The following is a 14,116-nucleotide window of genomic DNA, read 5'->3' on the forward strand; positions in this document are numbered from 1 at the left end:
CCTGCTCAGGACCAGTTTAGGACCACCACATGAGCAGCTTAAACCAGTTAAGGACCAGCTTAAACCAGCTCAAACCAGCAGCCATGCTTCAAAACAGGTTTTTTCAACAGGGTAATCTCACGAATTTCAGAGATTACAATGACGTCCCAAACTGAGTTCTGATTTACCAAGATTCCAGGTCCAGCATCAGAGATCTCAACATGAACTCAATCATTTCTTATCAAATCCTATAGAGATAGAATTATCTCAGCTATGCTTACCACATTTTAGAGATCTATAATCTTATGCTGTGTCCTAATGTGTTCAAAGTTTCCACTGACAAGCAGTTTTTTGTCCATTCATGCAAGATTTTGAACCAATGTTGGCAAAAAAAATGTCATGTTGACTGAGATGACTTTATCTTAGGACAACAACCATAATGATTACTTTAATATGGGTTCTAATTCTATGACAATAGGCAAGTCAGGATCAGAATATCAGAATATTTTGGAAATACTTTCATAACTATTTTTTTTTTCCAGCTGATAAATGATAAAAACATTGACAGACAATCAGAATTTAAAGAGCTCGAACATTTAAAGTCGCTGACAACATAACTGAAGCAGGTACTTAAAACAATCAGGGGTGCATTTCCCATAAACAATTATGTTTGTAAATTCTGTAGTCACCAATAGAGTTCAGTGGAACTTATGACCATATAGATAGCTAACAATGCATTTGGGAAACGCACCCCAGAACATTATTGTCCATTGTTGTGGATGCTAATATAGTTATAGTTATCTTAACTGTTATCGTTCTTGGTGTGAGGCGTAGTTGATACTTAAATGAAACACAAGCAAGATCTCCTTTATGTCTTCTGAGCTTTGAAAGAGCAAAACAGCATTCTCCCCTGGGACTACGTAAGCAGAAGCACATTACAGCAAACAAAATCACAATTAGGTTTCCACAAAGACAGCCTCTCTAGAGATGTCTACCAGCGATTAAACAGCTTATGTGACTGACGGCACACTAGCGCTCAGCTCTTTGCTGGAGGATGGAAGGTAATCTTTTGTCTGTGTGCCGTCGGTCTATCGGGCAGGTTTCCAGGGAAATTCAAGGGCATTCTCTCCCAGCCTGCATTCAGAGCCGAGGGGGACACGCTGCCTCGCTGATATGGAAATACAACTGCGAGGGCTCTGATATTCACCAAGAACAATAGCGTCAAACATGCAGTGCCCTCAAACGGCTCGCTCTGTCTTTTCAAAGCAACCGGCCCCTTTTTTTGTAGCAGGAATCTCCCCTGATAATTCACGCTGGGCTTTTTATCCGGGCAACTGCCCTCGAACAGTGGCGGGATGGCCGTCTGATCGCAGTTCCTCAAGCGTGAGGTGTGAAGACCATGCTTTTTTTCTTCTCTCTTTCGATACTCATCAGAGGAAGAGCAGGCAGCGTTTTGAGCCCACTGAGAGGCAGCTCAGCCTCGTTCTCTCTCTGATCTGTCTTTCTTGCTTTCTCTTTTCATACCGACACTGCCTGAGCTGTAGGGGTGTTTCGGCCATGAATGACTCAGTGATTTTGAACGAGTATTTTAAGTGAACAAATCATTCTCGTTCACTTCTGTTCTGGCATTTTTGTTCACTGAAGTCTCTTCTTTGAAGCACCTGATTTCGAGCAGCATTATAGTGCAGTTTCTGAAGGAGGATTTCATTGGTTGGACCCACTAGGTGAATACACTCATCACTAAATGAGACTGAACAATGGAGCAGTGCTGAACAAATTGGGTCATTTTTGTGATCAATTTGTTGCAGTTTGTGGAGAAATCTGTTATGATTTCATAAAACTTTACTAAAGGACAGTAAGAATTGATTTTTGTTGCGAACGAATTTTGAACAAATCTGTTGAGTGAATGATTTAATGACTCGCAAAATACAAAGCGACACAGCGATAATTATGTAAAGAATTCTGGGATGAATCAAAACATCCACCACTTCTGAGCTGCACTGACTGTAACAGCCTCTGTTGTTCTTTGATTGACAGATTGGTGGGGGCGGGGCTAAGTCCACTAGCAGAGGAGCACCGGGGAGGTGGAGAATCGCAGAAGAAAAAGAAAAAATTGTCCAGTCGAGGATTTGGCCGCCTTAGCTCTACACAGGTCAGTGTCCACACAAGTCCTTTCTTCTCTTGCTCCCCTCAGCCAACCGTCACTTCTGTATTTATTTATCAGCTCATGCTTTTTTATTAACCCTTTGCTAAGCTTCACCACCTTTGGTTACTATTGCTCCCACAGGATTGATTTGGAGATGCAAACAGCTAGATTTTAGGGGCTTAGTGAAAGATTTAAAAAGTGGCCCAGAATAAGTCTTAATGTTGATTCCCTCATATTGTTCTCTCTTAGATGAAGTCACAGTGTTATCGGAAGAACGGCACCCTTGATCAACAAATAACTCAACTCAAGCAGAAGGTCCCAGGTGGACGACATTCATCTGGAGCTGCGTCAAGAGACCCAGAGTTTTCCTCAGCATCTAAGAGTCGGTACTCTGGCCATAGTAACTCCAAAAGAGATTCCACACAGCTCAGCACAGCCAATGAGTCTGAGAGCCTGAGCGATACAGGTAAAACCTATCTTCTGTAATGGCGTATCGTGCCATGTGGCTTTAAAAGACAAAACTAAGATGATGCACTGTAACAATACAGAACAAAATATGACTTACTCAGAATAATAAGATAACCTAATAGTCAACCTAAATACTTTAATTTTTATCAACAAAACTATTCTTGTAGGTAAAATCAGTAAGACATAGCTCTTTAAGGTAACAATTGCAGGTGTACTCTTTTGGGTACTTGTGCAGTCAGAATAACCAAAATGCACACTTCTAGTACTGAAATTCTAAACTTTCTGACTAAATTATGGAGCATAACTTTCACAAACTACATCATGTCCTTGCAATGCAGTCAATGGCAGTTTTCTCTGATGTACTTGTGTATGCATGGAATTATTTCCAGCCACGAGTGGGGACAGCGGGACACAGGAGTGCTGGAAGAGGCACGATCCAGTGGCAGTTAAAAAAGAAAGGAAGAAAAGTCCTGGATCAGCAGGTTGTTTGCAGCAGCCAGGGACCAGGATCCCGCAGGGCAGGGGACAGGAAGTGGATGAGGACGGGGAGACGTCCCCCCCTGAGAGCGAGTCCTCTGAGCAAGGTGAGAGTCAGCCAGTTTCTGTCATCTTGGGAAAGTAAGAAAAGCTTAGTGAAGCTTTCAAATGTTTTCGACACTCTGAGTCTGTGTCTCCACCTGTCTTGGTCCCTGTCTCTCTTCTCTGTCACACAATTGCAGTTGATCTCTTTAATATTTCTTAAATGAATGCATGTGCCCAGAGTGGCACTGAGAAAAGTTGTTATTAAGCGAGAGAGCGGTGTGCGTGTGTGTGGGAAAACATTTGTCTCCTCCACCAAGTTGCCACGACTACTTGCTACTGTAAACAAAATCTTGCAACGCTTGCCCCGCCTCTGGGGTCTTCTGATTGGTCCACTGTTTTGTAACTGACGATGAGTGGCACTGCATGTAAAAGTTGAAATTCTTTTAAATTGACACAGGGTCTTGAAAACGTGGCACTCATGTGCGAGACACTGCAAAAGACACAAGAAACAAGAGCAACAGTCATATGCATCTGTCTAGCATGTCTACATAGAAAAAAAAAATAAAGTACCGCATTGAAAAACACATTCTGTGTGAACAGCCCCTTAGTCTAGAGTAAACAGACTTTTGGTAGACTTATTTGGTTCGCTTAAACAGGAAGAGATCATCCGACCAACCTATATTACAACCATATAAATCTGGTTTTGCAAAATTAGTTTTACATGTTATTTAGGTGTGGGTTTATCTGAAAAATGGATACCACAGTAATAGACTGGCATGGAAAAAAAAAAATGTGATTCTAGATTGGCAAAAAGTTTGAGAGAAATGCAGGAAAATTTGTGCCGAGTGTGATCAGAATGTTTGTCAGTCCAAAACTTTTAAATATCAATTACTTCCTTGATGGAAAACAAAAAAGAATATGAAGTTGTTCCCATGGCTGTCTAGTTTACTTGCTACTTCAGAAACCTCCTGAAAACAACACTATAACTCATTGTTTCATATGGCATACAAATGTTTGCGCAGTGAAAGATTTCCAAATTAGATCAAGATGTAGTTGTACGGCAACCATTTCTTTATAGTGATTCCAACATATTATGTTTGGATATTTATATTATAGTCAGATGTGAACAGCCATACTGAAATGTCATTTTCATGATACAGAGGAAGATGAAGAGGAAGGCAGTTATGGTAGTGAGGAAGGCCAAGACATCAAAGCACCGACGTTCAGAGATCTGCCGTTCAGTCCGGCCATTACAGGCCCCTCCTCTTTCTCCGTTGTCAAACTGGAAGCCAATCAGAAGGCGAAAATTAAGCGGGAACGACAAGAACTTTATGGTAAAGGCCATCAAAAAGCCCGGTGATTGGCACACCTCACCTGCGCTTTTGATTCTAACCTTTTGTATTTTTGTGAAACCTGTTCAGGATCTCAGTTTCGGGCTGTAACAGATGGGGACGTGAAGGTAAAACGACGACCCACCTGTAGATCCATCCCAATCACTGTCTCCAAACCACCAGGAGTCAGAAGACGACCAGGCAGGCCCAGACTGCAGGACAAACGATGGCCGGGGATCACGGGCAGGCCGGGTCATTACAGAAAGAGTAGCAGTCTTCTCTCGTTTCCCAGCAGCAGCAGCAGCAGCAGTGAGAGGCTCAAGAGAGCCACTCGGAAGAGCTCCATGCTGCGAGTAAGCAATTCGGTACAGTGGCACAATGTTTTTCATAGTTTAGGAAGATTCAGGTATTTTATTCCTTAAAGTTGTCTAGCACACTACATTGGATTGCTTTTAATAACTTGAAGGTACTTATAGTGTACACCTAGCACTTGGAAAAACCAAATATCGGATCAGGACTAGGTATTGGCAGATTGTATGGGAACTTAAAAACCCTAGTTGTAACATCTTGTTTACTGCAATTCTAATAGTTCTGTTGGAGTTATTTCATAGTTTTAAATAATTTACTACCGTTCCAAAAAGTGAAAAAGAGTAATTAAGATTTAGTAGGTGTTTACATACATTTAACTCAGATGCCCATGATTGTCTGCAACTAATCTTCAAAGTGTTTTTTTTTTTTTACCTTACTTTAGAGGAGAACTTACTGGTCGACCGAGGCCCAGTCCCAAGACAGTGATGATAACGGCAGCACTCGGAGAACCAGACTTCGAGAGGTACACACACAAACACAAGCTTTCACAATTTTTTGTGCGTTTAACACTTGTCTTCTCTTGCTGATTAAGAAGCAACTTCATGTAAAGGTGATGTTCACACGATCTGACGTTTAATCTGAAGAAGTGAGGAAATTGTTTGCTGAACGTGGAGAATGTAGAAAAGAGTTTTCCTCCATTTCCTTCAAGCGATTCAGTGTCTGTGCTGCTTCTGTGGTTCAGTCTAAAGGCCGAGCGGTCAGCCGTCTGATGGAGAGCTTTGCAGCAGATGAGGGCTTCCACCTGGGTGAGGACAGTAGCTTCTCAGAGGAGGATGAGAGGAAGGTGTCATCGAATAGCAGAAGTGCTCCAGGTAAATGGATGCTTGTAGTGATTTTACCACAACTGACAGGTGTTGTCAGGCATGATGTGAAGTCATTGGTGGTTATGTAAAACTGTATTTTGAGTCATTGCTTTTCATCTTGCAGCTCCTCCGAACTGTGTTCTGACCAAAGAGCTCCTGACAGATGGACTCAAAGTTCTGATCTCCAAAGAAGATGAACTACTGTATGCTGCTCGTGTGCAACCCCTGGAGTCGCCTGATGTGTAAGTGCACTGTATAATACACACACCTACCCCTTTAAAAATATTTACTGTTTTTGTACTAAGTTTATGGGATTTCTATTGTTTTTTTTTCTCATGAAAGAAAAAAAAACAAAACAGCCAGATAGTGAATAATGGCAGACAGTTGTTATTATTTATCATTTTTATTTTCACTGTTCATTTTAATTTTAGTGTAATGTTTATTCATTTTGTTATGTACTTGTTATTTTTATTGTTTTTTGTCATTCTTATAAATATTTCTAAATAGTTTTCATTTATTTTTATTTTCTTTTAGTTTTATTTTGATTTCCTTTAGTAATTTAAATAATTACAAATTTGATATAATGCAAATTTTAATACCGTCAACTTATTTCATTTCCTGTTTCTATTTAGTTTGAAGTTTTTTGGCTATTATTTACATTTGAGTAGTAATATTTCAAGTTGTATTTCTTTCATCTCAAAAATGATATAAAATCAATAGTGCTGTCAAACGATTAATTGCGATTAATCGCATCCAAAATAAAAGTTTTTGTTTACATCATGTACAGTATGTGTGTGTGTACTGTGTATATGTATTATGTATATATCAGTACACACACATGCATGTACAGTGCTGCTGGAAAGTATTTAGAATTTTCTATATTTCTGCATAAATATGACCCAAAACATCATCAGATTTTCACACAAGTCCTGAAAGTAGACAAAGAGAACCCAGTCAAACAAATGAGACAAAAATATTTTCTTTGTCATTTATTTATTCAGGAAAATTATCCAATATTGCATATCTGTGAGTGGCAAAAGTATGTGAATCTCTTGGATTAGCAGTTAATTTAAAGGTGAAACTAGAGTCCATCTGTGCTGAGGTGTCTTCAGTCAGTGCAATGACTATCAGACGTCAGTACGTGACCTGTTTTATTCAAAGAACAGGGATCTATCAAAGTCTGATCATGTTTGTGGAAGTGAATCATGTCACGAACAAAGGAGATTACTGAGGACCTCGGAAAAAAGAGTTGATGTTGCTCATCAGACTAGAAAAGGTTACAAAACCATCTCTAAAGAGTTTGGACTCCACAAATCCAGAGTCAGACAGATTGTGTACAAATGGAGGAAATTCAAGACCACTGTTACCTTCACCAGAAGTGGTCGACCAACAAAGATCACTCCAAAGCAGAACGTGTAATAGTCTGCGAGGTTGCAAAAGTTCCCAGGGTAACTTCTAAGCAACTAAAGGCCTTTCTCACATTGGCTAATGTTAATGTTCATGAGCCCACCATCAGGAGAACACTGAGCAACCATGGTGTGCATGGCAGAGCTGCAAGAAGAAAGCCACTGTTCTCCAAAAAGAAAATTGCTTGTTAAAGATCACGTGGACAAGCCAGAGGACTATTGGAGAAAGGTTTAATGGATGGATGAAACCAAAATAGAACTTATTGGTTTAAATGAGAAGCTATTATGTTCGGAGAAAAGAACACACTGCATTCCAGCTTAACAATCTTCTCCCATCTGTGAAACATGGTGGTGGTAGTATCATGGCTTGGGCCTGCTTTGCTGCATCTTGGCCAGGACAATCTGCCATCATTAATGGAACAATGAATTCTGAATATTATAGCCGCAAATTCTAAAGGAAACAAGGAACAAGGAAAACGTCAGGACATCTGTTTAAGAACAGAGTCTCAAGAGAACGTGGGTCATGCAGCAAGACAACAACCCCAAGCACACAAGTCATTCTACCAAAGAATGGTTAAAGAATAACAAAGTTAATGTTTTGGAAAGGCTGAGTCAAAGTCCAGACCTTAATCCAATTAAAATGTTGTGGAAGGACCTAAGCAAGCAGTTCATAAGAGGAAACCCACCAACATCACAGAGTTTAAGTGGTTCTGCACAAAGGAATGGGCTAAAACTCCTACCTGTTATTGTGCAGGACTGATCAGCATTTACAAGAAACTTTACCTTCAGTTACTGCAGCAAAAGGGGGTCACACCAGATACTGAAAGCAAAGATTCACATACTTTTGCAACGCACAGATATGTAACACTGGATCATTTTTCTCAATAAATAAATGACAAAGAAAATATTTTTCTCTCACTTGTTTGATTTGGTTCTCTTTGTCTACTTTCAGGACTTATATGAAAATCTGATGAAGTTTTGGGTCATATTTATGCAGAAATATAGAAAATTTGAAAGGGATCACAAACTTTCAAGCAGCACTGTATATATTTAAGAAAAATATGTTTATATATATATATATATATATATATATATATGATATAAATTATATGAATGTAAATACACACGCATATATTATGCAAACAAAAACTTTTATTTTGAATGCGATTAATTGTTTGACAGCACTAAAAATTAACGACAACACCTGCTTGTGAATGACAGGTGCACATTCTGTGTGTGCCTGCTTTTGGGATGTATTGCACCTATCGTAAACTCCTGTTGCTGTGCTTTGCACCAAGACACGTTGATTGACGTTACCCCAAATGGGATTATGCTCACTACCACAGCTAAATAAGCAGTGATTATCACCCACTAGTTTCCCACAGTCCTTAGCTGGATGCAAAAGTCAGCCTGCATCACTTCCTCTAAGCCCTCTGTTCAGCAGTAAAAGTGTTGCTGAAGAGAATCAGTCACAGCCAATGAAAGTGAGCCCTCCGTAGGAGTTTGACACGGATGGCCAAGCATTACACACACCACTGAAAATAACTCCTTTGTACTTTCTGCTCTCTCTCCAGCTACAGTATTGTTATCGATGGGGAGAGAGGAAACCGACCCAGAATCTACTCCCTGGAGCAACTCTTGCAGGAAGCTGTGAGTTTCCCACTTACAGCAAACAAACCTGCCTACGCTCTGAGCTTTGGCCTCTCAGGACCCACACACATCACCACATCCTCCAAAATCCCCTCTTCCATTAAAGAGCAGCGCAAAACAATATCCTCTTTCCTGAGATCCCTATACACAATGCCATTTCCTACAGTCCTGTTTCCAGCACACCTTTTGCCTCACTTTTCTTCACACCACTTCAAGCTCTACCCCTGTTCACACCTTCTCACCTACGAGACTGCACATATATCTACAAACATTAACACACATGCTCTTCTTGACACTTTCCATTAATACATCCATGGTACACTTTGGTGTCCCAGTACTTTATAGGGCTTCATAGGGAAGGAATTTTGTATACCATTAAATTAAAAATAATGCCCCATATAATGTTTAACTGATATTAAATCAATTGCAAAAAAAAAAAAAAATCCTGCTGCCTATTTATTGTAAGAAAAAGAAAAATAGCAAACAAATATGTTTTCCAATATAAATTTGTTACAGACCAGCATTGGTTTAGCTAGATCTTGTTGAGTACATTTTGTAGAGTTTTTTTATTATTATCATTAAGCATTATCTGTTTCGATATAACATTAACGGGAAAATAAATTTTAGAGCGTGAGATGTTTTCAGAAATTTAAGCATCTCTTTTTACTGTCCATTTGTTGATTTTTATTCATTTTACAATTTTTTTTTACCCTGTTCATTGAAAGTGCATCCTGATAAAATTGGTGAGGAGCATCTGTCACCATTTAGCATCCAAAACACAATCACATCTACCTTCCTCTAGTGCCCTGCACACAGCACGTCTTTATTCCATCAGCTCTGGGCCCTTCCAGCACCTTCATATTTTTTGAAATCCTACAGCAAACCTCTATAATGTGCCAGCGGGGCAAATCGATATTTCCCTCAACAGCCACCAATATAAGTGGCTGTACACTCAGGACTTGTTTGTGCAATTCAAATGGCCTATTTTATAACCTTTGGTCCATGTACACATTAACAACTAAAAGTAAATGTTACAGTATCTTCAGAATGTTTGACCATAAGCATTGGATTAAAAATTCTCATCATTAACTCACCATCGTTCCAAACCCATATGACTTTTCCTAACCAGACAATCCTGCTTAAAAACAGTCATAGTCAATTTTATGGATAACTGGCAATAAGACTAAGTGTCCCAAAAGCTGTCCTGTCTCATTTAGCTTCGCTCCATCTAGGTGTATCAGAACACAAAGGATGCATCTTCTGTGCGCACCCACTAGAAGGGATATCCTCCCTCAAAGTTAGTTATACAGGTTATAATAACATTACAGTTAATCTAAGCCAATGCACTGTAATTACACAGTGTAAACCACAGTGCATTATTGGCGCCTGTTCAGTTTTGCTTGTAATCTGTTTCCTTTGTGTGTTTATGTTGGGAGAGATCAGTGGTGTTGACTCACTTGTTTTCCACATTTAACATTCTGTAGAAGGATCACTGACACAAAACATTGACTTGTACATGTCTTCATTTACTCTACAGTGTGTATTATACTATTGTATTTTTTTTACAATAGTATAATACATACTGACCAGTGTCAACTTAGTGCACTTATTGAATTTGTCTTACACTTAATGTCTTTTAGCAATCAGTCAATACTATATATTCACATATACCACAGATACAATTTTGCTATACATACAGTATATGCTAATGCAATACAATTTAACATTAGAAAATTTGACACAAACAATAAATAGCCCAAATTGAGTATTTAAATAGTAATTACTAATTTGTCTTTAAATTATCTGAAAGCTTCAAATCTGCTCTATCCATTGAAAAAGGTGGTCAGTGCAAAGGTGGTCGTTCTAAATTGTTTGTACCTTAACTTTCTAAAAAAGAAAAAAAAAAAAATTTTGTGGTTGGGGCTCTCTCTCTCTCTCTCTCTCTCTCACACACACACACACACACACTTGTTATTCAGCTGTTTCATTGTGTAAACGGTCTACAGCAGCTGTCTCTAATTACACTGAACTTCCACTTTCCAGAGCGTTCCATTCCACCATGTACCTTTGACACCAATCTACACGCACAACCTTCCAGCTTCATGTCCCATCAGTCAGAGAGCGCCTGTTACCATGGCAACAGTAAATTAAAGAAACCTGAAAGGGGTTTGAGCTGAATGGGGGGATCTGGGCGCTCTGTTAGACAGAGAAACGCTGCAAACCTGCAATCACAGTCGCTCCATTCACACACTCCTCATTATTACTCAGCAAGTTAGTGTTTACCGCACCTCCGCTTCCGTGGCTTTCAGCCCTAACATGCTGGCATGAGATAAGTGCTGCTTTCATAAGAGCCTTACTGATTGACTTCTGTGTGTGTGTGTCATTTATCATCCTGGGAGTCCAAAACCACTTTCACTGGCATTGCCTGACAGAAGTTTGTTCCTGTGCGTGTTAGGTACTGGATGTACGCCCTGACACTGAGGCTGTGCTAAAAGAAGGGACTAGAGTGTGTGCTTACTGGAGTGAGCGCTCACGTTGTCTTTACCCAGGATATGTGCGAAGGGGTGAGGCATAGACATAATTTTCTCTTTCCTTAGAATCAAATAATCATTTTTCTTCTATGGGTTCCCTGTTGAAAAAAACCAGCATATGCTGGTGAGGTATGTTTTGAAGCATGGCTGCTGGTTTAAGCTGGTCGTGTGCTGTTCCTCAGGACCAGCTTAGGATCAGCACTTGACCAGCTTAAACCAGCTCAAACTAGCAGCCATGCTTCAAAACATACCTTACCAGCATATGCTGTTTTTTTTCAACAGGGTTAAAGAACAACTGTAAAGCATTTCAATTAAATTAACTAGTTCTGGTAATCTTCTAGGAGGCGATGAATCTAAACCTGGTGGAGTTATGGTGGAGTTTGATGATGGAGATAGAGGGTGGATCTCTCTCTCCAATATTCGCTTTCTTCCTCCCGGTTACCAAATCCAATGTAGGTCCCACTTTGTTGTTGTTGTTTTTTATAGTTCCACCTCACTTGACATTCTGATTAGCTCTGTTCTAAAATCTAGTGAGCTACCTATGTCTGCTGTCTACACAGGCAGCATCTTACCCTGCAAATGAAGACAAACATAGCATATGTTGATTTGGGTGATGGTCCTGGAAAAGGCATTTTGAATAAAAATTCAAAATGTCAACCAGTCAACTCCTCATATCATTTGAGATTAGCTAACCAAGCAATATTCTACTAAACACAAAAATTCAAAGTACACAGAAATATGGGGTGAAGTCTGTACTGATATTTCTTTAGATTTCTTTAGATTCAATCCAGTCTGGAGTGAATTTTTGCTTGTTGCAATGGGATTGCCTTATCTGGATAGATTGATTGATAAACATGATTTTAGCCATAACTAGGTATCTGAGAAGTTGCCTTTTATTACAAATGGTGCCTTAAAATGCTGCCTAGGTTGGTAATTCACTAGGACTTGGAACTGAGTTTCTATCATTGATTCTTATTTCACATATATTTGACTTTTATTGTAAAGGTCAATAAAAAAAATAAAAAAATTACACCACCTCTGACCTTTCAGGTGCTGATTTGAGACGTGGACTCATCTCTGAGGGGCAGCTTGACAAAAATAGCTCCATGCAAGAAAACAAGAATCTGAGCGAAAGGACAGCAAGAACAGACCGATTCAAAACTCAGGAGAAGCCTGTCAGAAGACCAGGTAAGACTTTCTACAATAAACCACCAGAGAATATATTTTACTCTTTGTCTCAAAACCCAGTAGGCTGCCTATCTAGACAGCATTCCAAATGTGCTATGATCCAAAAAAAAAATCCAAAAATGCTGTCTAAGAATGTTCATCATGCTAAAGTTTATTGTAAATGTTTAACTTTTCTTTAAAGGGAGGCCTAAAGGTTCAGGGCTAAAGAAGTCTCTCTCAGACAGTGTAGCCAAGAGCTCAGCACCTGCTGTGATATGGCCATCAGTGGCTGCACCCAGGAAGAGAATGCCTGTTAACTTTTTCCAGCTCAATGGCTCAGCCTCGAAGAAGGCCTTGAAAGGCAGGGTGGTGGAAACATCTTCTCGGCCTTCAGTCTCCATGACGACACCAACCAAAGGCCTCTTTAGCAGTAGCTCCTTTGAGGTCGACTCCTTCAGCAGCATAGCTAACGGTTATTCATCCTTTGGCAGCCAGACATCTGTGATTTCACTGGAGAGCAAGAGCAGTTCGTATGGTCATAAGAAGAGGACTGAGGAACCAGCACCAACTCGGGGCAAGAAAGCAGAATTTCTAGTCAAATTGGACCATGAAGGAGTAACATCTCCAAAGACTAAAAACAGTAAGGCTCTCCTGTTGCTGGGAGCCTCAGGATTTGGCTCCAATGGGGTGGGTGGTTTGCCCAGGGCAGAGGCTTATTCACACCCAGTTCTGCTGGTCAAGGACAACAGGAAAGGAGACGGCTCCCGAGCAGAGCTCCTACTGAAAGGGACAACAGTCCAGAGGAAGCCCTCACCAGCATTGCGCATGAGTGAGTATGGAGACTTGAACCTTGGCTGTCACAGGGAATGTCATAGCTCTTACTCAGACATGGATGAGGAAGAAGAAGAAGTGGAAAGGAGGACGGGCCGTGCTGCACTTGCTCCTGCCTCTGGAGGTTTGAGAACAGCCGGACGTTTTCTCTCACGCATCTCAGTCTCCTCGTCTTCCTCAGGTTCTTCCAGCTCTTCCAGCTCAGGCTCTCTCTCAAGTTCCAGTCTGTGCTCTTCTGAAAATGACTCATCTTACAGCTCGGAGGATGAGGAAAGCTCCACGCTGTTGCTCCAAAGCTGCTTGACCCCCCACCATTCTTTGCTCCAGACCCCTGAATCCCCTGTGGGACCCCCACGGCACTCCTTTGTGGCCAAAGCTGTGGCAGTGTCCAGTGCCAAAGGTGGGCATGGCAACCACAGTACTAACAACAAGCCACAGAAGAGGAAAGAGTATTCCAGTTCACTCTCCAAAACCCCTAAAGATCTGGTTAAGAGGCAACGGCTTCTATCAGACCAGACCAAACCCAGAGTGTCACCCATCCTGCCATCTAGACAGCTGTGGAGGTGGTCAGGAAACCCCACGCAAGTGAGTCATTTTTGAAAAGATAACTGCTTTGTACATTAGTTTCATAATTGGTAATCTAATTGATCCCAGTTTAATGTGCAGCATCAACTACAAGTCTTCCCAAAGAGTTTAAACACTTTAACTCTGAGGGGCTTTTAAAGCATCTCTCTGAGTGATCCTGTTATGTTACCATGTTGTGGTTCAACTAGGGATGTAGCAATACCATTTTTTAGATTCTGAGTTCAAGAATAGAGGCTTTATACCTTTATAGTTAACCTTTATAGTTACCTATGTCAATATAGTGCATCCCAACCAGTGGTGTGAGTTTCTAACCAGTGACTACATTTAA

The 14,116-nt window shown here is 40.4% G+C and overlaps 1 protein-coding gene across 7 annotated transcripts in view; it reads left to right on the forward strand.

The window, feature by feature from the left end:
- Positions 1 to 14,116, forward strand: part of LOC131536430 (BAH and coiled-coil domain-containing protein 1) — an 83,720-nt gene that overhangs the window by 61,072 nt on the left and 8,532 nt on the right. For 5 of the 7 annotated variants that reach the window (XM_058769328.1, XM_058769334.1, XM_058769327.1 and 2 more), the window contains 13 exons: positions 2,017 to 2,131; positions 2,375 to 2,591; positions 2,983 to 3,177; positions 4,276 to 4,449; positions 4,537 to 4,811; positions 5,198 to 5,278; positions 5,498 to 5,627; positions 5,743 to 5,860; positions 8,599 to 8,674; positions 11,130 to 11,238; positions 11,547 to 11,657; positions 12,256 to 12,393; positions 12,575 to 13,788. In XM_058769328.1, the coding sequence (XP_058625311.1) occupies positions 2,017 to 2,131; positions 2,375 to 2,591; positions 2,983 to 3,177; positions 4,276 to 4,449; positions 4,537 to 4,811; positions 5,198 to 5,278; positions 5,498 to 5,627; positions 5,743 to 5,860; positions 8,599 to 8,674; positions 11,130 to 11,238; positions 11,547 to 11,657; positions 12,256 to 12,393; positions 12,575 to 13,788 (2,953 nt within the window). The remainder of the gene's footprint in view (positions 1 to 2,016; positions 2,132 to 2,374; positions 2,592 to 2,982; positions 3,178 to 4,275; positions 4,450 to 4,536; positions 4,812 to 5,197; positions 5,279 to 5,497; positions 5,628 to 5,742; positions 5,861 to 8,598; positions 8,675 to 11,129; positions 11,239 to 11,546; positions 11,658 to 12,255; positions 12,394 to 12,574; positions 13,789 to 14,116) is intronic. The other 2 variants (XM_058769330.1, XM_058769333.1) reach the window with 2 other exon arrangements.

This window comes from Onychostoma macrolepis, chromosome 03, assembly GCF_012432095.1.
Source record: "Onychostoma macrolepis isolate SWU-2019 chromosome 03, ASM1243209v1, whole genome shotgun sequence".
In the NCBI taxonomy this organism is placed as follows: Eukaryota; Metazoa; Chordata; class Actinopteri; order Cypriniformes; family Cyprinidae; genus Onychostoma; species Onychostoma macrolepis.